The 24,705-nt window shown below is 38.4% G+C and overlaps 1 protein-coding gene and 1 long non-coding RNA gene across 8 annotated transcripts; one reads left to right on the forward strand and one right to left on the reverse strand.

Annotated features, from left to right (window-relative positions):
• The first annotated feature begins 141 nt into the window (after positions 1 to 141).
• Positions 142 to 24,698, forward strand: LOC124298380 (schwannomin-interacting protein 1 homolog). Of its 7 annotated transcripts, none has more exons than XM_046750286.1 (12): positions 142 to 493; positions 5,729 to 5,796; positions 6,060 to 6,334; positions 6,668 to 6,999; positions 7,684 to 8,040; positions 8,764 to 9,292; positions 10,075 to 10,172; positions 19,547 to 19,681; positions 19,783 to 19,894; positions 20,439 to 20,719; positions 20,965 to 21,176; positions 22,066 to 24,698. In XM_046750286.1, exons 2-12 carry the CDS (start codon positions 5,741 to 5,743, stop codon positions 22,226 to 22,228), a joined length of 2,550 nt encoding a protein of 849 aa, XP_046606242.1. In that variant the 5' UTR covers positions 142 to 493; positions 5,729 to 5,740; the 3' UTR covers positions 22,229 to 24,698. The 7 variants fall into 7 exon arrangements, with proteins under 7 accessions (XP_046606242.1, XP_046606240.1, XP_046606245.1 ...); XM_046750284.1 differs by having other exon boundaries at positions 146 to 493; positions 20,391 to 20,719; XM_046750288.1 differs by having other exon boundaries at positions 147 to 493; positions 20,391 to 20,719; positions 22,026 to 22,208.
• On the reverse strand, positions 5,136 to 18,837 carry LOC124298390 (uncharacterized). The gene is made up of 3 exons (XR_006906795.1): positions 18,132 to 18,837; positions 17,181 to 17,268; positions 5,136 to 5,209 (listed from the first exon to the last, which is right to left on the reverse strand). It is a non-coding gene; the product is annotated as an uncharacterized LOC124298390 (long non-coding RNA).
• Positions 24,699 to 24,705: the final 7 nt, after the last annotated feature.

Below are 24,705 nucleotides of genomic sequence, written 5' to 3' on the forward strand. Positions count from 1 at the left end.
TTTCTAAAAAAATGTAAGAAACTGATCCGATTTCGCGAGCTGGTATCTACTGAACGGATGAATGATTAAGGGTGCTGTGGAATGACACGGAGTAGTACAGAGTCGTCGGTGGATCCAGACTTGGTACAGGGAACCCCGAGAAAAACGGGTGCGACGCGCAAGCGCATTAAATTCACGAGTCGCCGGGGTTTGCGAGAAAATACGTCAAGGGGAGCGAAATTCGGAGGACCGGACACAGTGTGTATCCTGGAAAGGCGTGAATTTAGAACCCCTCTGAGAGTAAAGTTTAATAATCAAACGACCGGTCTATGCATTAGTAATACAATAGCGTCCCACGTCTAAATCGTTACGCGTATACAGTCAAGCCGTTCCCGTGTTATTCTTCATCCTTGGTATGCGGCGAGCGTGTTAATTCCGCACGGAATCTGGTGCTTTCTTTTTACTTTTTCTTCATTTCGTCGGAACGAGTCAAAGATAGAACCGAAACATTAGGGTAAGTGGATAAAATTTAAACGATTCTTTTCCTATTCATTGTCACTCCTATGCTTTTACATTACAATTTAGTTTCGAACAGATTTCACACAGGTGAATATATCCAATTGATTTTCAATCTGCGTGCAACGTGTGCACAACGTGGGTTTATAGAATATACTAGGAGGTATGTTCTTGAATCGTTGGTAGAAAATTGCCTAGTGACATAAACCGGATATCGCAGTTTTAGCTCCCAGTTGCAGAATTTTTTTTAGCATAATCATATATCACTACCACTGATATTTTAAGAACACCGACGATGTTTCTATCTTTGGAAATACGGAATTGCCATATTTTTGCTATGTAAGAAAACATGTGGTGCACATAGTTACGCGGATCTAGTTTTTTCTTCTCCCTTAATTGTAATATTGCATGAGCCGAAAATTCGTTTCATGGTCTGATTTCCTTCATTCATTCAAATTGCTCGTCTTCCATTTGCACTCATCTTTCAACCGATCAATTATCCGAAGCCGATACAGTGCCGTATAAAAGTATAAGAGACAATGCGGCCCACCACCGTCTTTTTCGGGTTCTTTTCTTCAAGCATCCGTCGAAAAGTTATACTTAGCTGGCTTGAGGTAGTTGAGTACAGTTGAGAATCAATACTTTTTTGGCAATTTGTCACGAGATGGTTGCACGTCAAGTGTTTATCAAATTAATACATTTTTAAGCTACGGTATTTGCTCGAAAAATGCGAAGCAAAAAGACCAAAATTATAACCTAAGAATGATAAATATAAGTTTTTTATTCTCAACTGTTTAAAAACGGTAAAAAATTTAGTGAAAATGTTCAATTTCACTCCGCGACAGCTCATTTTGCTTGGAAAATTGATTTTCACAAATTTACCAATCCAAATTTTTTTTTCTCTATACAGTCGATTCAGTACTGCTATTCGTTGGTGAAACTCAATACCAGTGCAATTTTAAAAAAATGTCACGATGGGATTGTAAAGAACAATCTTCTGAGTAAAATCACTCATCGCAGAGTGAAATTGGCAGAGACTGCTCAATTTTTTACCGTTTTAAAGCGATTTTAAATATATAATCGATATCTAAGCTCTTGTTTATAATTTGAGCCTTTTTTCTTTCATTATTAAAGGAAACAAGTAATGATTTTTGACTGCGCAATCTCGTTAACTGTCAATTAGTAAGATCATATCGTGTGTACATTCGCAGACAAAAATATAGATCGACTTTACTTCTCTACGTCTTTATTCAATTTTATGTATATTTTTCAAAACACTTATGCAATATCGCATGACGAAATGCCATGAATTAAAACCTGGTTGCATAAGCACATCAGAATGTCACAGACATAAACTTATAATAAAGTTGGTAAAACAACGTAAAAGGTACACGTGTTCTGTATACTTTATAGCGATTGTGAGTTGGCAGCCCTCGCGACTTGTGCACGAAGCCTAATGTGCGCCCTCAGCGTTTTACAGTTTTGGAACTCAAACTAGGAATGCCTTTTTAGAAAAGGTATAACTAACGCATTCCGCCCCCTCGTTTAGCCGCTCCTGTCGCTCCCACGATCAATGACTTCAGCGTCGCGACGTCGGGGCTCCCCGTCCCGAACCCTGGAATAATACTCATCCGAAGCGATAAATCCCTAAAATATAACGTTTGGGGAACGCTAATCATAAGGGACTAATGAGCACGGAAGAAATAAAAGCTCTGCGGCTGAACTGGCGTGGTAGAAAAAATTTGTCCCACTCGTTATTCGCTTATATCGATGTAGTAATAATCACTTTTATTATTAGTTATGTGTGCGCTGATATACTTGCACGCTAACTAGAACCACGTACATGTACTGTACCTACTCTCGTATTACGTAATTGGCTGAAGCCACATTCGTTTTCAGAGGGTGAGGTGTGTCACGATTGGGGAAAAAAGTGCTGTGTAGCCTCTGATAATTATAGGAATTACAGACTTGTTAATTACAGAGCTATTAGCGGTAAAACCCAACGATAAGTGAATTTCAAAAAGTGAGTTTACAACAGTCATGCTAATTGAAATTATACCGCAATCATCTTTGGGTTCAAGGGTCTTGCAAAATTTCGATCTACGCAATTTTGACCGGTTCGAAAAACTAAGTCGATTCACTTGCATCCCATATTTTTTGTTTGTCTTTACAATATACTTACAACTGGCAGCAATAAAATGTTCACACAAAGTCAACGGTGGTTGAAATGCAGTGAAAAAAATTGGCTCGGCAAGGGACGGACATTGCGAAATGTGACTTATATCACCTACCAACCCTGTGATTACATATGCATGCATGATAGGTATATCCGTATATTTACCACGCCAGCAAAGGCAAGGCATTAATTTTGCGCAGGACTAGATTCTCCTCAGGAAAGGTCAGGAGGGGTAATAAATTTCCGCAAATGAGGTCGCGACGTGAAAGCTGGTGAATGGAATTTCTACATTATAGATTATCGCCCTTCAGGGCTGCCGGTCTTTGAACACTCGAACATACGTCAGTTCCAATTTTTCCCTGTTTTCCGGCTGATTTTGAATCCGGTAAACCCGATTCATGATCTTCGACGACCTTACAGAATTTCACCGTGCTCCGGCCTTGGAGCACCCCCGACGCCATTTTGAATATATTGACCTTCCCCAAGGTGAGCGGCGCGCTTTTTTTTCCCCACGGTACGTAGGAACTTCCCCCGAATGGACGAAGAGTATCGACGAGACTGCGTAATGCGTAAGGATAAATTGAACGACAAATTTTTAACATCTCAAATTATTTTTGCGCCTATAATACGTTCCTTACCACATCTGTAACGTTTTTTCGTAACCGATTTGAACCTTGAAACGAACAAGACTGTTTTTCAATTCTGTAGAAACGAATGTTTGTCGTGATGGTGTCAGGAAATTATCATGGAACTGTTTTTTTACCGACCACAGCAATTAATAAAGGTCTATTTTTTGAGTTACGATTTTCAAAACACCCGAGATTTTGCACACGTTTTAAGACTGATTTATTTTTGATGATCTGAAAATTGTACTTGTTCGAAAATAATCACTAAAATTGTTCAAACTGCCGGATAAGTGAGAATGTATGTGTGGATATTTCGCGATCGCAGACCACCGGCTTAACCCTCTGGGAAATCGATAATTCCAAACATAATTATGCACACAAAAATATTTCACTACGGCTTCATAAAAACGTGTTAAACAAGCTTAACCACTTAATTCAGCGATTTACGCTATCACAGTGATTCATGGACCTTTCTGAAATGAGATCGTAGTACACGATATTTATAAGGTACAATGCATGCATGTGACACGATAAACCCGAGAAGAATGGTTTGCGAGTCTGCCAGGCATGGAAATATTCAAATTTCAAAGTTGCGGGATCGAGTTCGTGAAGGTTGTGTATACATTTGTGTCGTTCAACCGGTCAAATGACCTCGACTACGTCACGCACTTCGAAACCAATCGTAACACGCGACAGTGACGCGCATATTTTACGAGTGCCGTTTAATCAATGATGTGCTAATTCAGGAGAATAATGTTGTACATACCATGCCTCGAATAAATATGCGGAACGGTGAACCAATAAGTTCAAAATCATCTATGTACCATTATCACTCGATACCATAAACCGGTTCTTTCATACACCTTTACGATCATTCTTATAGATTCAAATGAAACGGATTGATACATGTATCCTACCAAACATTCCATGCAAGTAAATTCTATTATCTGTTTTTGCGATCCCGCAACCTCGTTATAATAATAATAATAATCTGTAGCGACCACAGCCACTCGCTTCTACAACGTGTACGGTATGTACATACATCAGGACTCGAACCTCCTTATATCCTGACAAATTTCCCGGCTCTTTCTTTTTGTAAAGAAAAAAGAAATGTCTGTTATCTTCGTTCATGACCGTCAACACCAATCCCCATTATACATATCTCCAAAGTTTTCCAAACAGTCGGTTCGCAAATATACATCGCATACATCGAATTCCTGGCCCCCTTTTATTAATCAAATTCTTGACCATCCTGCAGCGCATCTTCCCCATCGGTGCACCCCCCCCCCCCCCTCCCCCCCCGGAATCCACCGTCATTCTGCGACCCTCGAAGAATTCCTCCCACACACTGTGTGCTTGACGTCACGCGGGTACAGAAGTTTGTATCGATCCGCGAAAGCTTTCCGTCCCATATTCTTCCAAGGCTGGTGGAACACCTCCACCACGGGGTACGTAACACGCACAAGCTGTTATTATCCCTGGCAGCCGTTAGTGTTTATTTCTTTTTTTCTTACCCTTTTCGCAATTATCCCTCTGCTAAAAAAGAAACGGAACAGAGAAACGGCGGTAGGGGGGAGGGTGGTGCAGGTCTGTTCAACCCTTCCGCCGTCAGCACGCAGCAGCTTCCGCAAGGACCTCTTACCTCGTTCCGTTCCTCGTTCTCCTCCGAGTCCTCCTCGCGTATCAATTATTCGGCGCGTAACCGTCGTTAGGGTGTTCTTTGAGATTGACTCTTGACTCTCGAAAAGAGTTCTGCGGGGCTCACCCACACGCGCAACTTCCCCCTTTCCTGCTCCCCCACCCCCCGTCCTCGCATCCCTCGCCCTCCGGTTCCGGCGCCTTTGGCTAGCGTCCAGGGTGTTGGTTGGAGGTCGATAAGCTGCCGGGAACAGTCGGGTTGTGCGCGCGCGACCTTTGGACCGAAGATGGTGGGTAAGTGTCAAACAGAGTCGTTCTCTCCTTAATTTTACCGCGATTTATTCGCCCCGAATCCCCCCGCCCCCCTCCCCCTCTTCGCGAATTTATCTCGACTAGCCGTAAAAACTCCGGGTGGTATTATTCCGATCGAAAACTACCCCGTTCGAATGGAATTCCAACGTCAAGTCACGCCGAACTAGCGTTGCTCCCTTTCGGCTCCGATTCTACGAGGGTGATTATTTTAAGGAAGAGGAAAACGCTGCGGGAAGAGGAAGTCGGGTTTTCTGCGCTGATTTTTTTATACCTCTAAAACAGTTTTTAAATTGTTTTTTATTACGGAAGATCGCCTGACGATGATACGGTTTCGATCTGCGTCGTAGTCGCGTTTGTACACATACCCATCTTGTGAATATTTTATCGCGTCGTTTGTTTTTCACTGCAGTGACGTGTGTCGCTAAAGTATGAAAAATGTTTCATTGTCGCCTCTGATTCTTGTTTTTTATTTCTGTTACAGAGCAATTTCGCAATGCGGTTAAAGGATTCTGTCGTATCGTTGCCCATGCATCAAGGATTGAACAATAAGTAAGTAGGAAATTCATTTCACACCCTGAAGGTATGCATCTATTTCTTTAAATCTAAAACACCGTTAAAGAATCCTTTTCCAAGCAACATTGCACTTTCGAACGATTGATGTTTTAATTTTCTTTCACCGAGTAGGTACCTGCAATATGTTGGAATTGACAGTTGGAACGAGCGAATGCGACCCATGATCAGGATTTTTGTCGAGTCTGTTTTAGGTAAAAAATTGTGATCTTGTTTCAAATTTCGTACTTTTAATCTTGCAGTCAGCTTCAACAAAGCGAGATAAGTGCCTCGTCGAATTCCGAGGAGATAGAAAATTGTAACGACAGAACGACCGCGTTCAGTTTGCAAGAATTTCAGGAGTTGCGATCGTCACAGGAGGGCGGCACGTGGCCGGCTGCGCAAAACGTCGGAGTTCAGAATATCTCGAATAATGTCACGGTGAATCATTCCAATGGGCGGAACAATATTAACAACAATTTGACGGCATCAAGGCTTTACCAGAGCAGCTCTGCCGAGAGTTTGGCCGACTACGAAGGTAGGATGAACTGTCAAAAATCTGTGTCCGATTATTTCGTCGTTGATTCCGCGTCGATTTTACCCGTATAAATTTTTAAATGAAGTGTTTTCTGATCACAATGGTAAAAAGTTGCCGAATTCGCGTCCGCCAACGTCGCCTCGCGTGATTAATCGGCTCAGCGTTATGATTCGGTATTACGCAACCAGCTGGCCGAGTGACGGCGACGCGATCGTTAAACTAATTAAATTAATTAACAATTTATCCGTGTCCAAGTGTGACTTTACACAGTCAGTCGCAGCGGAGGTTCCTTTTTCGACCGTCCCGCTACGTTTCATTTCTATAAAATTACAGGGCGTAACTCCGTCGAGGATTCATCCCACGAATTGACTCCTTCCGAGTGGTCGGATTGGTCGGAGGAAGGAAATCTGCCGACGCGTTGCAGAGGTATCGTCAACCCGAATTATCCCGGATTTCAACACCTCGCGACCTCCCTGCTTTCCGACACAGACCTCACGGAGGACGAGCTCGAGGCTTACGAAGTCTCGAAACTCACTTGCAACCTCAACAATAACCAGTACAATAATAATACCGACGAGAACTTGATCGGAGGTAGCGTTAATCATCTTCAGGGGCAACAATCCGACCGGAAGTTCATCTACGAGAAGCCCAAGTTCAATATTCACGTGAGTATCAAACTCGCTGAGCATTTCTCGTGTTCAATTAATAGAAGGAGAAAAAGAAACACACGAGCACATTTGTCAGATTTCAATAAATGGCCATAATCATTACACTCCATGTGTGAGTTTGCAGCACTTTTTCATCCATTGTTTCTATCGCGTTCAAAGATAACCGTAAAAACTATCCCCTAATCACCTCTTCTCCGAATCCAAAATTTATGACAAACTTGCCCCTTACATCCCTCCTAAATTTTCTTGACCAATCCAACCTGTTAAACAATTCTCCCACTTTCTATCCTCAACCAATCTCAATGAGTGAACAAAATTTTACCATTGAGAAACATTCCTTTCCACTCCTACTGACGCTAACAATCAGCATGTCCAAACTTCAACAAACGAAAAGTTCAAATTTGTATTCTCGTCAACGATTAACTATCTACCCAACACATCAATCGACAATTTCTGAACAGATACTGCGAAACAAAATTGCAACTATACAACCATGCCGATTAATTCCAGATTATATTTTGAAAACAGTGTTCTGTGAGTTAATCAATTATCTAATCCGCAAAGCTGCAGCTACAATCTTTTATTTAGAATTAGGAAGCGTGAACATTTTGTGTCCGGACCGCGTGTGATTCAAAGAAGGTTAATAATTAATTAGCACTATGTGGAAATTTGGTTTTCCAGACAGTAAATTCACTCTACGAATCGGCCCTCCCGTCCTCGGTAAAGTGCATAAATTACGTAAAGAGTGTCGAGGTCTCGCGTTCTGGCCAAGTCGTCTCACTGGTACCGGAAGTGAACGTTAACTCCGTAATCGAAGCGGAGACGCATCAAACTGATTTGGAGCCGAGCGAAGGGCTTGCCGACACGGTAGATCAGCCAACATCCGATCTTTGCGAGGCTGTCGTCGTAGAAAGAAAAGCCCGCGAGCTAGCCGTCGAAGTCGAAGTTGTAGAGCTTACAACCGCTGTCAAAGAAACTCTCCAATTTCCGGAAATCGAACAGATACCTGACTCCGGAAAATCCAGCGAAGTCGGAGAGGTAATATAATTTGATTTTTCAAAGGCTGCAACCCGAAATTGCAGTTTGTAGGAGATTGGTTGGCCAAGAATCTATTCTTTTCGTTAATTTTGTGACGCGATGGTCGTACGTTAAGTTGTTGTCATATTATTTCATTCACGAGCTACGGAGATCTTTTTCAAAATATTGTAAAAAGCGTGGTAAAAATAGATACCAACGAAATTGTAAACAAAAGTTTACATATCAATGCTTCGTTTCGAATCGCTGCAAAATGGTTGAGAATCCGTTAAATTTGTTCAATTTTCTTCTAATATGTCTCATTTTATTCAGATTATCATTTTCTACAAAAGTCACTGAAGCAGGTTTTTTTTCTTTCAGAAATCAATTTAACATTGCTATTTTTTGATCTTAGTCAATATCGGTGTAACGTGATGAAAAAACAATGCTTAAGTCAATCTGTAGAAAATAGTTTTCTGAATAAAATCAGCCGTCATATTTAGTGTGAAATCAATCGAACTCAGGTACTAGATTTTCAACAACTTTTATGCGATTTGAAATGAAGCATCGATATCCAAGCTCTAGTTTATATAATACCATAATTTTCTAATCTGGTATATAATAATTCGATGTACGAATATCTCGTAATGAGATTAATAGATAGTGTGTCGATTTTCGCACCCAACAAGCTTCTTACTCTCGATTCAATTTTTTGTCGCCATTTAATGATTCTCCGTTTCCCACCAGCAAGAAGAGGCGACGGTCGAATACATCGATCTGATAAGAGAGGCAAAGAAATTGCCTCTACCCGATTGTTCCAAGATAGGAAATCAGCCGGCAACAGCGCCTAATTTGCGTAACGGTGGTCAAAACGACGACTCGGAAACGAACACAGACTCGGAAAGCTATTCGGACTTGACGCCGTACACGAAGCTAGAAGAGATCGACCTGCTCTCCAGCATCGGGCGAGACATCGGTGTCGATCTCGAGAAATACGTTCAGCCGGTGCCGGACGTCGTCCTCATGGATTCCGTCGAGATATCGCCGCCCTGCCGAGTCGCCCTTGGCGGAGACAACAATCTCATAAAAGACAATCTCGTCCCGAGGGAGGACACGAACAAGCTGATCGACAGGGATCTTCCCGAGACGCCGATCGATGCCAGGAAGAAGGAGAAAATGGCCAGGAACCAGGCGAGGAGGCGGCAGCAAAATCACGCTAATCAACCCCAGAGACGACCCGACAAACGTCGCGCTGATCCCGACGTCGGTGGTCCAGGTGAGCTTGGAATGTCCGTAAACTCTTGAAAAGTTGATGTAAAGTGAGTGTTGTGGTTTTCTACAAGTCTTCAATATTTGAATTAAGTTGGCCCTGAATGTTGAACTCGGCTGAAATTCAATTTCCCTCATTCTCTCCTGCAACTTTTGTAGCAAATAAAACACACCCCTGCATGTTTGTGATACTTCGTCCGAGGCCTAAAACTCACGATGCGTGCAGAAAGTAGGTCGCTCTAAATTACCCAATTTTCTCCGGAGTGACGGTTAAAATTTCACGATCAGTCATAGAGAAACGAAATTACCCCACCGCACATTAAGTAATTAATTCCGTTCAACTTCACGCGCCTCTAAACGTCGAACTTTTCTGTTTTATCAACGTCGGCATGATTAAATCGCCGGTAAAACGGAGAGCTGTAATATTCCTTATTTATTCTGAAGATCATTGTTTCATCGACATCAGCATGATTAATTCACCGGTAAAACGGAGAGCTGAAATATCCCTCGTTTATTCTGTGGATTGTTCAGCGCTGCTAAAGTCGCTGAAATTCATTTATTGTTGTAGCGTTCAAATTTTACGACTGAATTGAATATAAGTAGAATGATTAGACAAATTGCATTAATAGTTTTGATCGAAAAATCCTTCACCTATATCTTTCATTTTCTTTCCTATCAAGCAAAATTTATTTCAGAAATTTACTGTCGAATCATGGAGCTCCTCTAAACGTATTTTTTTCCTATTTTCCTTTTCCTTCAAGTTTACTTTATTTTCATTCCCATTTACAGGAGGTTTCGATGTCTACAACATTGAGACGGCAATGCCAAAGATAGATTTGGACGCCATTGAGTCTCACCTGCGAGCTGCGCGTGAAGAGGAACGCAGGGTGAGTGAAAAAATCACATTATGCAGATGTAAAAACAAAATTTTTCAGTTTTCTCACTCAAAACGACCTGGGGTTAGCAATTACCGTGACCAACTTCTGCCTGTAACAAAGTATTACCTAATTGAGAAACCACGAGCTGCACGTTTTCTTGATACGGAGATCGGCTCAATTGTATCCGCCTTGTTTTATTTTCTTTCGATGCAATAAGGAGAATTTGCTTGTCAATTGAATCTATCCTGATAAAGAAATTTGTACCAAGGATACCAGTTTTTTATATATATACACGAGTGAAAAAGATTTGCAAAAATTTTTTGAATCTGCACCCAACATTAAAAAGATCAATAAAATATTTCAATACAACGATATCATATATCAATATCACAAAACATCTGTTCTTATACGTGCGCGTATAAAAGATACCTTGAAAAAATCCCTGCGTGGTAGCACATAAAACCGAGGTACTTAGTTTTTATGGCCGGGTTGTCCCACAATTCCAAAAGGGTCGGCACAGATTCGTCGTTCCTAATCGGGGGCCGCATGCGCTTTGACCGAATGGAAGCCATCGCCTTACAGGTACTCATATACCTATAATAATACCTGTATAATGTACCCGGCAGTCGCGAGTATCTTCCTTGCAGCATCCGGCAGTGTCAGTGTCACTGCAGGGTTGCACGCTTCTTTCATATCTCCTGCCGAGGATTTGTTATCCCCTTTATTCCCGTTATCGGAATTCCCAATGCATCTGGAGCGTCTCGTACATGCACGTGTACTGTATAGGTGAGGCATTCCACGCCAACTCAGTAAACGGTTGACCATGATATTTTTCAATTTCACTAAAAATTTTTTCTACGTTAGAGCGACTCGTGGGAAGCTTCGAAAAAAAATTCTCGACCGTTTTCAATCATTCGTGTTTACCCTATGATTTTTTAAACCCATCCGAAAAACATCCAAATTGATTTTTATGAAACAAGAAAGAAAAGACTTTGGTTTCCGAAATCAGTGATTTTTATGCAAGATTCAAAGTGGGACTTCTTTTCTAATTTTTTTAAAATCATCTTTAAAAATTTTTATAACCGCTTGTTGTATTATCATACCAGTTACAAATCTACTATTAAAAATTTTGAAGCAAATCGTGAGTGTATTTTATAACCAGAGAAGTAATGAAAAAAAAAAGCAGCAAACAAACCGTAGATGCGGTATGTGTTATAATAGATTTCTAATAAGTACAAAAATAAAAAAAAACGAGGTCCCACTCTGAATCTTGCGTGAAAATGGTTCGTTTCGGAAACAAGATGATTTTTTTCTTGTTTCATACATACAATTTGAGTGTTTTTGAGATAGGTTTAAAACACACACAGGGTAATGACGAGTTATTAAAAAAATTCGAAAATATTTTTCCAAGCTCTTCAGATATCGTACTAACGTACGAAAAATCGTTGGTAAAATTAAAAAAATGTCAGGGTCAACCGTTTACTGAGTTGGCGTGTAACGCCCCAGGTATATTCGGTATACGTACGACCGCAATTTCGAGTTCCGAGTCGGCCGCACCGCGATATTGATGCACGCGGAGGCGGAGGCGTCGATCGCGATTACGTCGAGTACCCACTTCTAACTCATATCTGCTCCTGGACCAGAGACGTCTCCACAGACTCCGGAACCTTGCTGAGAAGATTCAGTCGGGGTCCAGGTTTCGGCCGAGGTTAACCAGCAGCCGCGCCTTTCCGCGTTATTAATTAATAATACGTCATCGTCACTGCGTAACAGCTGTTAAACGTATTCAGTACCCTACTGTATACAACTAATCATAAGTTCAAAAGCCGCCTGTTACGGCAACGCGACTAATTGACATACGTATACGCGCGTCTACGAATCGAGTATAATATTGTTATACGCGCGAAAAATTGTCTTTCAATAATCGCGTTTCACGCGAGATCTACACTAATTCCATCTTTTCTATTCGCTAATTTTGCAAATATTTTTTCAAACAACTCAAGTTCCGGATCAGAGAAACTATTTTTTTTTTTATTTGACCAACAGAAAGCTCGTACAATTATACGTACGTTGAATCGCGCCTTTACCTACAATATCGTGCATCAGGAAAAAGTAGATCGGGTCGTTTTACGCTTAAAATATAAATAAAGAAGGTCTCTGCACGATCGTTTCAGACTTCCATAATTTAAAAAAAGAAAGATTTTGGTCCTCAATTGACGTCAACAGTGCGTTTATCACTTAACGTTACAAAGCCAAAGGAAATACGTGGATATACATCCGGCGCTAAGTATAACGCAATTGCGGTTACACCGCATCAACGATAACGTTGTAACAATAGAAATTCAGTCGTAAGTAATGAAATCATTACGAATAAATATGTATGACAAATAAAATATATCAGTTCATAATCGAATTTGCATCGACGAAGATTCACGGATATGCAAATATAATATCGCGCTCGTGCCAAATACGCATTACGTACAAATTGATAAACTCTGACACTCGGGGATGATTGCGAAGAACGATGGCTCTACTTGTGTTCGAGGTTCTTCCACTCACGAACGTGTAAAGCGACTGTTTTCCTTGTGCATCATATGGCGATAGTGCCGGTATTCCGACGATTTGATTCAACGGTCAAATGACGCATCGCTGCGTAAACGTTTTGTACAAGTACGCCGGTAGAAGTTACATACTCCAATTGCTACTTTGAATTCTTCCATTGCGTACGCTATCGAGCGTATCCTTCTTGTCCGTTCGTTCGACGTTGATGGATCGACGATTTGAAATTCAACACGTATCATTTCCGAAGATCGACTAAGCGGCAGTTTTATTCAACGAAACGTGCACCATTTTTCGCCCATTTTTGGTAACGAGTTTTATCGCAGAGCGACAAACGTGGTACGAGAAAAGAAATGCATCCGGTAATGTCTAGACACCGACCCGCCATACGACCCAAGGATTTAGATCTTTCCGGTATCACGATCGGAAAAACTACGTCTCAGGTATGTCGTGACAGAATTATAATTAATTGTTGAATCAGTGTGCAGTTTCAGAAGTGAAATACGAGAGAGAAAACTATACCGCTACTGTAGCCAATTTTTTTTTTTTTTTTTTTTTTTATGCAAAATTTTGTATAATTGATTTAAAATATATCCTCAGTTTATTATTTACACGACATATCGTTTATACATGCCGTATACGAATTTCTTAAATTACAGTTAAATCGAAGATTGAATCCTTGTCTTATAATCCTTGCTGAAATATTGTCTCGGTTTCCCACTGATTTTTTGTTAGGTACTTTTACCTCTTTGCTTTAAACAACTCGAACGGAGCCTATCGAAACTGTGTCGGCGAATCAGAATTAATTTTACTTTAAAAACAGGCGACAGCCCGCCCGTGTTCCAGTTCTCAGATATCGAAACTGGCGCTGCTACCGCGGGTACTGATATGCAATATTAAATCGCGGGCTATAACCTCCCGCACAACCCGCAGTACCGTCTATCATCAAGGGCCCAACGGACACCCCGTTAGATAAAACGAACCTTACAATCGCTTCAGAAATCGGATAAAATGAGGATCGGTATTATGATTCATAATTATTCAATCGTGATTCGAGGTGGTTCAGAATCTGAAAGTCAAAACCTGAAGTGGAGAACTGAGAAATGCTGTAAGTGTAATTTACAAGGAAAAAAATCCACAGACGAATCGAAGCGATAAATAACAATGCAGAGAAGGAAAGACGGTTACTCAGTTTTCTGTTTTTTTTCTTCAATTTATCGTTTCAGGCATTTACAACGTTTTTTAATTCGCTTTAACAAGTTTCCGCTAAAGCTCGAAGAAGAACCGAAGCTGAGTTGAATTTTCCCCGAAATTGGAAAGGCTTTCAGGGAAAAACTTTTTTTTTTTTTAAAATACGTGATTCTGAACAAACACACACTTTTTTTTTACCATAGTCAAGAGGAATGGCTTTTCGCGTATAACACATCGAATAAAGTTCTAACGACGTTACAAAACGTCTCTAACAATGAATAAGAAAAGTTGAAACGCACAAGAGAGAATTAATCAAATGGTACAATGAAAACTAAAAATTTTGGACAAATATTTTGTACCATTTGGATGCCTGTGGGTTCTTACGGTCTTTAGAGCGGCACTGATTGTGTGGGAACGTAACGAGTACAGGTAACTGATAAGAGTGTAATATAGACCGGTGCCTTCGCATGTCGCGTAGGAGCGTCAGGCCGCGGTATTGACGGAACGAAACAATAATATTACGGTGTCAAGTACCCCAAACTGCTGTAAATCTGACATAAAACTTGCATTCGATTTAATTCAATCGGTACAAGTTGGTCAATAGTGATTTAGTCATACGTTGCTGTAGGTGCAGGTAAACCTGTACATACGTATAAAGTATCCGTAAATTGATACACTAGACCGGCAGCTTGAAGATATCCCGTCGACCAACATCTGCAGTTTCAAATCTCTAAGTGACGGTTTTCTTATCTTTGCTATGTTTGTCCGTTCCTTATATAAGTCGTAAAAATTATAAATCGCCAACTAAGATTCGAACGGTGGATTATGATTAACAGGCACCGATCTTTACCGATTCGAATACAGTCGGGGTCAATTGCAGGTTGAACAAATTTATAAAACTGTAACTGCTAAACAGTCTTACGAAGCGACAAATGGAAAAGTTTTGTGATTGTAAGTAGTGCGTGTTGGTGACAGTGTTGGGATGTAATAGCGGTTGGACTGATCTAGATCGCAATTGAATTTATTCATACTATAGATCATGTATAATATGTGCGATTTCTCCTCATCTGCACACCGCATACACGTATCGATATAAATTATGCACGGATAGATGATATCTGGCAGTTCGTAAATATAATCGTCAATGTTTGTTACCAAGTTTTACGTAATTCTTGAGACATTCAAACGTCGATATGACAATGATGATGGAATTAATCGACGAAAATGACCCCCTTTATCAATTTCTGATGAAGGCACCAATGTACTATACTGAGGTTAGACGTTTCTTTCTTATTGATCTGCATTCGTATCAATACGTTGTAAATTTTTACTCGATTATATCAGTATACACGTGATAGCCGTTGCGTTGTATTGTCATTGTTAATATAAATTACAAAACTGACCACATGAATTGCTGTATGGACACGATCTCGAAGTGGATGTTTGATTTTCACCCATTTCTTTTTCTTTTCTTTTCTTTGGTAACACTTTCAATTGGAGTATTAATGTAAGAGAATCGATTCAAACTCAATATAGCTTTACACAACCTATATTAAATAACCATGTAGAAGCTTTATGTTTGGTGAAAATTATGCGTAACTGTTATTAATATTGTGGAAAACGTCGATCGGGGTTGGTTTGAAATTCCGAATTTGAAAAGTTACGAAAGCGTCAAATTTCGAATTCTTTGGTGACGAAACTTAAAGCAAAGAAATCAAATTTTGACGAAACATCAAAGTTTCGAATGGTCCTAAACCCGACGCTCCAAGTCCGACAATTAGTTCCGAAAGTGAGAAAGTGAGAAAATTAAAAAATCTGAAACAGAAATTCTGAATGTTCGAAGATTTCCGGTTCTGTGAATTTTCGGCTTGGTGAAATTTCACTACTCTAATATTTCTCTGTTTTGGATTTTCGATATTTTTACGTTCGGAATCCTGGTCATTCTGATTTTTAGTTTTTCTGATTTTTTACACCCAATCGATGAGTGAACTATACTCTGTGAGTATATTTTAATTTTCGGAATTATACGCCGTCGAAATCTTATATTTCGGAATTTTGCTCTATCGTGACTTGAATTTTTGGAACTTTGAGCCGTCGGGTTTCCGACCATTCGAAACTTTGTTGTTTCGTAAAAGTTTGATTTCCTTACTTCAAGTTTCGCTACCATATAATTCGAAATTTGGCGCTTTCGTATCTTTTCAAATTCGGAATTTCTACCCCACCCCGATCGACATTTTCCACAATATATATAACTATGAATCAGAAGGCCAAAATCATTTGCGATAGCGCGTCCGTCACAATTTGAAAGTACCGAAATAAACTGAAATCATATCTCCGCATTTTATAGGTACATAGACAAGGTAAGAGTGCGCTAAGAAAAAGTAGCAGTAAAAAAGTGTGGAGCACGTGTTTCAAATAATATGTGTCGATTATAAACTTTCATACCCTGCGGTGAACTTACAAGACAATATAAAAAATCGAACAAATATTTATCATGTCCGAAAGTATTTCAACGGACCGGTGATCTCTTTGATATCTATTTAAAATGCATGTATCATATCGATCGTAGTTGAAAATTGAGGACGGGAAACGGAGATGAAGAATAATACTGACGGTGATTCAGCATTACAATTGGCACATGATTAACCAACCGTTAAAATCACGAGTAATGATCGCTGTACAAATATGTTTCACTATAGGTATACCTATATTGACGTAGCCGACGCTGCATAGTTAGAAAACAACACGTATAATAAAAATTATAGTAAGCCTTTAATCGTGATTAAATCAATCTCAAGTGCGCTTAATATTATTAAAAACTTTAAACAGGGACATGAGGCAGAATTATTGCAATACGCTTGAGGAAAGTTAGAGCTGATGTTAACACAGTTCTGGAGAGAAAAAGAAGAAACCCCGCTTTTAACTCTGCGGCAAAAAATAAAGCAGCTCTTACTTCTCACGATAGTCGAATAATTCATACATTCGCGGTGTTCGAAGATATTAAAACCTCGGTGTATAAATTCCGCGTTTCTTCTTCGTCTAGGTACTTGTACTGAAACAGGTACATGAGGAACCCTCTCGAAATTAAATCAAATTACTCTCGCCTGTATACTCACACACACTGTTGTATACATGTACACGTGTAAATTGCACGGTGCAGTAGACACAGAGCCTGACGCAGGCTCAACGAGTTCCTTTGTAGACTTTCACTATCCAGTTTAGAAGCGTATTTTACTCCAAGAAAGAAGTTGTGGGGACATTTCTTACCTTTAAAGAACGATCCTCCGCCAGTCTAGTCTTCCCCGAGTTAGTGGCAGGTCCGTTTTTTTACTCTCTCGAAGACTAGGATCGCGATCTGTAATACACATATATACTTGTAATCACGGTGATTATCTTTGCTACGACACGCTGGGATCGAATACTGAATTGATTATTTGTTATGAAATTAGCCTGCGTCTAATACCAATAATAACAACAACAATAATAGTAATATTAACGATACTGTCTTACGACTCAAGTGATCGCTGATCGTGTAATCGTAAAATACTTTAACAGACTGGATTATTGTTTATACTATAACATAAATAATTTTCACCTGATTAAATATGGGAACTACCCTTGAATCCCGAAGACATTATAAAAAAGATTCGCGATTTGTTGCAGACTTGTATACGTTCACGTATTATGACATCAAAGAGTTTGATCTTGTAAGTAATTCATTCATGCATATCCCATAGATATTTCTACATAATATTATATTGTAATAGCAAAGAATTTAGCTACAAAAATTAACACATTAAACCGATTTCATTACAGTCATTACAGCCATTAATACTCAATCTATCCCTTGATTTGATTTATCCATTTAGTTTCCCAGTTAATTATTAAAGTCACGTGTTGACGATCATTTATCTTACGAATGTCAGGCATGCATCATCGTAATTTAGGACTGCTGGTCGGATGAAAACTTACGCTTTAAAAATTTATTTAGAAAGCTTTTCTTTCCTTTTTCCGACTGGTTTATAGAACGGATAGCTATCGAAAATGTACTAATTACGATTATAACGATAATTTGTGGGAAATAATTTTTGTTATCAGAAAAATGAAAAAAGAGTTTTCAACACTCTGCGGGAATTCTGATTTCGCGTTATCGACTAATAATAAATAAATAATAGAAACGCAATGAATGCTCAAAGTAGAAAGAAAAGCAGGAATTACATTATATTCCTCGTGTGGGTTGTTTAATATACACAATTGCGTAATTAAGTGAACTGATACCTGTGTATTTTACACGAAGACGAAGTTTAGTAACGTTACTGCATGTAATGATGTACGTTTCGGAGAAATCGTTACTTCGCATCTTCAGGATCGTTTTAAATTTAGTAAACCATGATATACAAAACATACTTCCATGTATTTTGAAAAGCTAACTTCTTGAAGGTCATTCGGAAATTGCACAGTGATCATTTGTACAGTGGCTTCGTTACGTTAACGATACCAACTTCAACCTCTTCGAATCACATCAACTCGCGTAGTCAACTCACTTCACTGCACGTCCGAAAAAACAAAAGTCTGTTGCTATCAGAGAAAAGAAGTTTTACTTCAAATGAAATCGAAAATGACGCGACATGCACAAACGTGAGACAACTGTCGATCAGTCGGATATCTCACTTAAACACCAGTGCTCGTTAATCATAACATTGAACGTGAATTTTGTCTCACCGGTCGGTCATTGACTGAAGCATTATATCCTCAGTCAACGCACCGCTTATACCCATATTAATCTTCCTTCTTCAATTCAAACCATTGAAACTGACAACTCTCAGGCAAATGACAATCGTGCGTTACACGGTGCAAATACATTGCGATCCCCCCTCCCCCCATTCGTTTGTTTTCTTCCGTACTTCGTACTCTTTTGTTTTTATTTAGGGATAAGGTCGGTATGGTTCACCCTCTGTCTAATCTGTCCGTTCCTGGGTTCATCTTCATAGCGGACGACAAAAAGCACCCGCTATTTTTCATGGCTGTCAAAAAATGGTGCACTGAGGTTATTCGAAATTATTAAACGAAATGTGCGGATCGTAAACAAACCTATATTATTTTTCAACCGTCTATCTTGCCGATATCCAACCAATGAATACATTGCTAATAATTACATGAAAATTAGGTACTTTTATGTTTTCATTGGACCGATTTAATCATGAAATTTAACCTGTAAAATGATGGGTAAATATGTGTGAGCAGCGATACGTAATGATTTGTAAAACAAATTATTGTTCTTAGATAATACGATTAATTTGCTACAGTTTCAAAATGTTACTAATTAGAGATAAACGTTAAACAAAAAAAATGTGTAAACAAAAACTTGCACTATCTTACTAAGTTCAACCCAATCGATTAAAGGATAGCGAAAAAGAAGGAAAGAATATTAGAGATTGTACCTATGCGTGTACGTATTCTTATTTAATTTTATCGTTTCTATGCAGTGTGTGGTAAAATTTCGGGCCGCAGTCAATGAGTAAATCCTGATAAATTGTGTCAAAGACATAATTTAATGCCTGAGTTAGTTGAATATCGTATTTAACGTTTAAAACATGATCGACGACATCTCAGACTTGATGTACATAATTCAGGAAGACGAGCGAGTCGCCGAAGTTGTACAGGCGGTAGCAGCTGGCCGAAATCCTGACCCCAAAGACAGAGATAAGGAAGATCTCGTTGCACGTTTCGATAGGCTCGTCCAAGGAAATCCATTCGTTTCCCCCCAGGTTCGATTGAGTGAGAAACTTATAAAAAAAAAAAACAGACAAATTATAAACAGTAATTGCAAATAAGTGTACAAAATATTTTTGTGCAATTTTACTTCTAGCGGAGAAATGATAGAGAGGAAATCAGAAGGCGGTTGGCCATGGGACCGGATGCTGAAGATCTCAGATCTGAACGAGGCCGCAAGCCCAGCTTGCAGTCACGCCTTCAGAGTGGTCAGTATCAGGAATTGAATGAAAAAAGAAAATTAATGGTTTCAGGAATCCAGTATCAAATAATGTACAACTGAGAACATTTATTACTTAGATACCATGAACGAAAATGTCAGCTCAAATTATAATAGTAATAATGCGGATACACTGATAGAAACATCAATTTAAAACTTTTCTGCAATTTCTAAAAAGCCTCTGAAAATGTTTTCTTTTTAACAGAAAAGAAGTTCAGATTTTTGATAGAAACCTTACAGAGTAATTTACGTATAATTCAAGCAAATTTACTAATAATTTTACGGTAGAATATTTATGAACTGTTAGATTCTGATATACTTCTACGCTCTTTCTGAAGTAATCAGAATATTTTCAAAATTGCCTGAAATTTTTTCTTAAAGCGTCCCCGTTTTTACAGTAGCTCAGAATGAAGGTCAACATATATTTTTCAAAAAAAAAAAAAATGAAAACCAGTGTTAAGTTATTCGCAATTTGATTTTTCTAGGAATGAATCTTCAGATTTGCTTTATGAATGACACATCTTCGGATACAGAATCGCCAGTTTCGGAAGCTGACACAACTCCTGGTCCCATATCATCGGAAATACGAGCGCCGGTTACTCGACCACAAGTACTGAGTCTTCCACCATTGAGAGTCGACGCAACTGCGCCAGTCGATGAAGCTGACTTTTTTGCAAGACAAGCAAGATTACAAACTGAAGCCAGAATGGCACTGGCCCAAGCAAAGGAGATGGCTCACATGCAAATGGAAGTAGAAAGACAAAGACTCAAACAAAGTCCGATAACAGAAATGGTCCGATCTAGTCTTGAAAAGGTAAAAAATTTTGTAGTGCCACTACATAATTTACATAAACTTATGAAATTTTTTTGTCACAAAATTTTAATAATATAAGCCTCCAGAGTCAAGGAATCATATCTAATTTAGTTATTGGGATTTTTCAATGCTTATCTGAATACCGCATCGGGATGTTTGAACCAGAAATTTACGTTTTTATTTGAGTTTCATAAATCGCACACAAAAGCCAGAAAAAATCTCACCAACTTATTTCATCACATTAGGTTGGCGTTCAGCTGGGAGATGAGCGACGTAGGTTGTCTCGAGTGTTGTTAACGGAGCTTAACGTTGCACAACTCCAAGTGGTTGCCAATGATTTACACGCACGTATAGCTGCTCTGAATGAGGCGCTTGTGGAAGGATTGCTTAGGCGAGATGATTTGCACATGGAACAGGATTCAATGCTGGTGGACGTTGAGGATCTCACACGTTATTTGTAAGTATAGAAACTATTGATCACTTCTCAACGTTCAGTTCTTGAATCAGATGAGGATAATGATTCTATCCTCATTATCCAGTCGGTCGGACGACGAATTCGCACTTGCTGTAATGCAGTATGAAAATTAAATCGCGATCAGACTTATGGTCTAGCTTGTTCTTACTTGGTTTGCGTTATTTCATCTATTCGTTTGTACGCACTGCAATTTTGTACACTAAAAAATGATGGGTCTAGTCCATGTTATTTTTGAACTCAATTCAAATAGCAAACACATCTATTTCAGGCTGAGAATAAATTTTAGGCAATTTCACATTATTTATAATTTTCTGTTCATCACCAGCACGGTAACAATAATAAGATAAAATGGTGATGTACAAACACTTTCATTGCACATTTTTATTCGACACTAAACGCAGTATCGCCTGAACAGAGGTTTTGGAAATAAGCCCGACCACCACTCAATGTAACAAATATCAAAACAAAGCGTGTGTACTCTTGTTATTTTGAACTGCGGGACTCAGTGGCAAAACATAAATAACATTGTGAAAAATTGAACAAGAAATTCAAATGAAACGGAACCATGTGAAAACATTTACATAATACAAAGATGCTCGTCATTGTTACTGGCTTGAAGGCTTCAACAGTTACAAACATCACACGACCGATCCATATTTTAAATTACTACAATTTATCCTGGCGAGTTTATTCTTTTATCGTCTCAAAGAATTGACTGAATCAATTATCATTATGTTTTCTAAACAATATACTGCATTTTCTAATTGATTAAGCTTTACAATTTTATGTTCGCAAATTAAAATCCGGCCGCAATCCCTCTCTCTCTCCTAGAAATAAATAGATGGTGTGTGAGGTGCTGTCTTTTGCGCAGAGGTGCCAAGCAGGAATCATTCAAGCGACAGGGAATAGCTACAAGGGAAACATCGTCGATGAAATCTGTTGAAAGGAATCAACAATCGGCGTCGCTTCAAGTTAATAAGCTACTTAAACCAAAACTTATGAATCGAGGACTCGTTGGTTTAGTCAGAAAATAATCGTTTGCCTCGAGACTGTGTTGCAGTCTCGCCAAAATATAACGAATAAAACAACCGTTGAAAAACACATAACAAAAAGAGTAGAGGCAAATATAATTGGTAAACATATATCCAACAACTTATTAATAGTTAATGAGTCTCCCCTTCCCCTTGTTACCTGCTGCTGGTAAAGATAAAGACTGATATTGATACATTGCGTGTTATATTTACCGAATGTTATAATATGTCTCTGATCACCTAATATCATCAGAATAAATTCTGAGTATAAATACTGCCCTGAAGTAAAATTCTCTTGTGTACAAATATTCACCTTAATCGTATCATAAATTATTTTTCCATTTTGATATGGTTTATTCTCTAAATAACTTGCCTTGTTCCAATATTAGATCTGCTTGGATTTTTCAATATAATTGTTGAATCTATGGTTCATTCATTTTTACTATTATCATAGAATAGTACGTACGTGTGTGTATCAATAATGTTCAATAGATTGGAGGAGGAAAAGATACGTGAATAATGAGAGTCGAGTAGTTACAAATTTTAAAAGAAAACGAGACTCAGTAGGACAGAAAAACAGCGGCAGGTGACTATGAAATCTTTTGTGAATTTTATGAATTCCCACCACTTAAAAAGGTAATGAGAAGTTAAAACAATAATTTAAGATTTGATCGATGACTACGATGTAAAGATAAGTATTTCGAACTCGTTCACAAAGTTATTCAAAGTGTACCAATTACTGAGCATAAAGATATTGATACGACAAGTAAGAAATACTTGCAAATATACCAAGCTTCTGAGGCTTGCTTAAGTTGTGAATCGATACAATCTAGGCAGCAGAGGTCTGTTACATATTTATAAGAAACCTATAACGAAAAAAAAAAAATAATTTGTACTTCATGGAAATGGATCAGATATGGTACTAAACTGACATTTTATCCTAGTTTCATCGCTCGTTTTACTTCGCCTTGCATGTATTTATTGACTTATATCAATTCTAATAACTTAACATAGCGGACGTTTGACCAATTATGACACTTCCGTTTTTACCACAATATATCAGCGATTTGTTTGTTACTGTGCAAGTTGATACTTACTTCAAGTCATAAAAAAATCGCAGATACCTCTGACGTACAAAACTGTATCAAAATTGGTGGAACGACTTGTAGATAAAATAGAATTCTGTGTTGTATATACGATAAACTTATGCTAACAATAAGATGTTCTCAACAATGTCTGTCCTGCCAAGCTTCAGACGTTCATATAACAGCGATCGTGTTTCGCAATGAAGCTAAAAACAGAACATGACCAATTTTACCAATCTTTTCATTCGACAATACATAGAAAGTTAAAATATCTTATACATAGTCATCATTTCGTATTTCCTGTGCACAGTTGCATATTTGCAATAAATTGGGCATATTTTTTTTCACAACAATAACTTGATACATTTCGATGTGCGAAGCTTGCTTGGACTTAATTTTGATCTATAGTAACAATAAATCCTGATATATAATATGCACGACTTAAATGAATAAATCATGGTCCCATAATTTCCACATGTCATTCCCACTTTGAATGTAATATAGAACTAGATTTCATCCTCGTCAACGAGCTGTATTCTGCTTTCTAGTACATTTGCCACTGATGAAGTGGAGGCAGATATATTTGCAGAAGGATAGGTTACCACATTTACCGGAAACTCATTGACATTTTCAACACAGATTAATAAGTCGGGCAAGCCAGGAACTGCATTTCCTGACGACAAAGAATCTATTGGTGAATGTGAGAAGAAATTTCAGCTATATGGTATTACTTTTTTCAAATCTAAATATTACATCCATTGTTTCCTTCTTTCTCTCACCAACAAACAATGTAATATCATTATTATAGCTTCTGTTTGCTGTGTTAGAAGTTGAACAAGATATTGATAATTTAAACAAGAATTTTAAGATGGCTACTGAACTATTCTAATATTGATAGCATGGTGTACATGTCGTTCAATTGTTGCTCGGCCCAATTGTCGTTAATTGGGTGAAAAGAAAAAAAAAAATACAGTTAAACTGAATTAATCTGAGCTAAATTATCAATCGCATCTTTGTAGTTTTTCCTTTTAATGTCAAGTTCATATACCAATTTTGAAGTAGTTCATTACTAATTTGACACTCTTAAATTTTGTTTCTTAACTTTTCCCAGTTACCGCTAATTTGTGTCTTTGATTATAATATAAAGTTATTCTTTTTTTGAGAAAATCAGTATGATAATACGATATAAAGAAATTGAAGAAAAACATTCTCTACGAATATTTTACCATAATAAGGAGATTAGGAGATGCGGTGTAAATGAATTCATACATATAGATATAAGACGGCCCATCATATTATCTACAAAATAGTTTTAATCATAATGTTAATTAATAATATACAGATTGTAAATAACTAAACAATAATAATAAAATATGCTGTAACAAGGATCTTGTT

The sequence above is a fragment of the Neodiprion virginianus genome, chromosome 2 (assembly GCF_021901495.1).
Source record: "Neodiprion virginianus isolate iyNeoVirg1 chromosome 2, iyNeoVirg1.1, whole genome shotgun sequence".
NCBI classification, from domain to species: domain Eukaryota; kingdom Metazoa; phylum Arthropoda; class Insecta; order Hymenoptera; family Diprionidae; genus Neodiprion; species Neodiprion virginianus.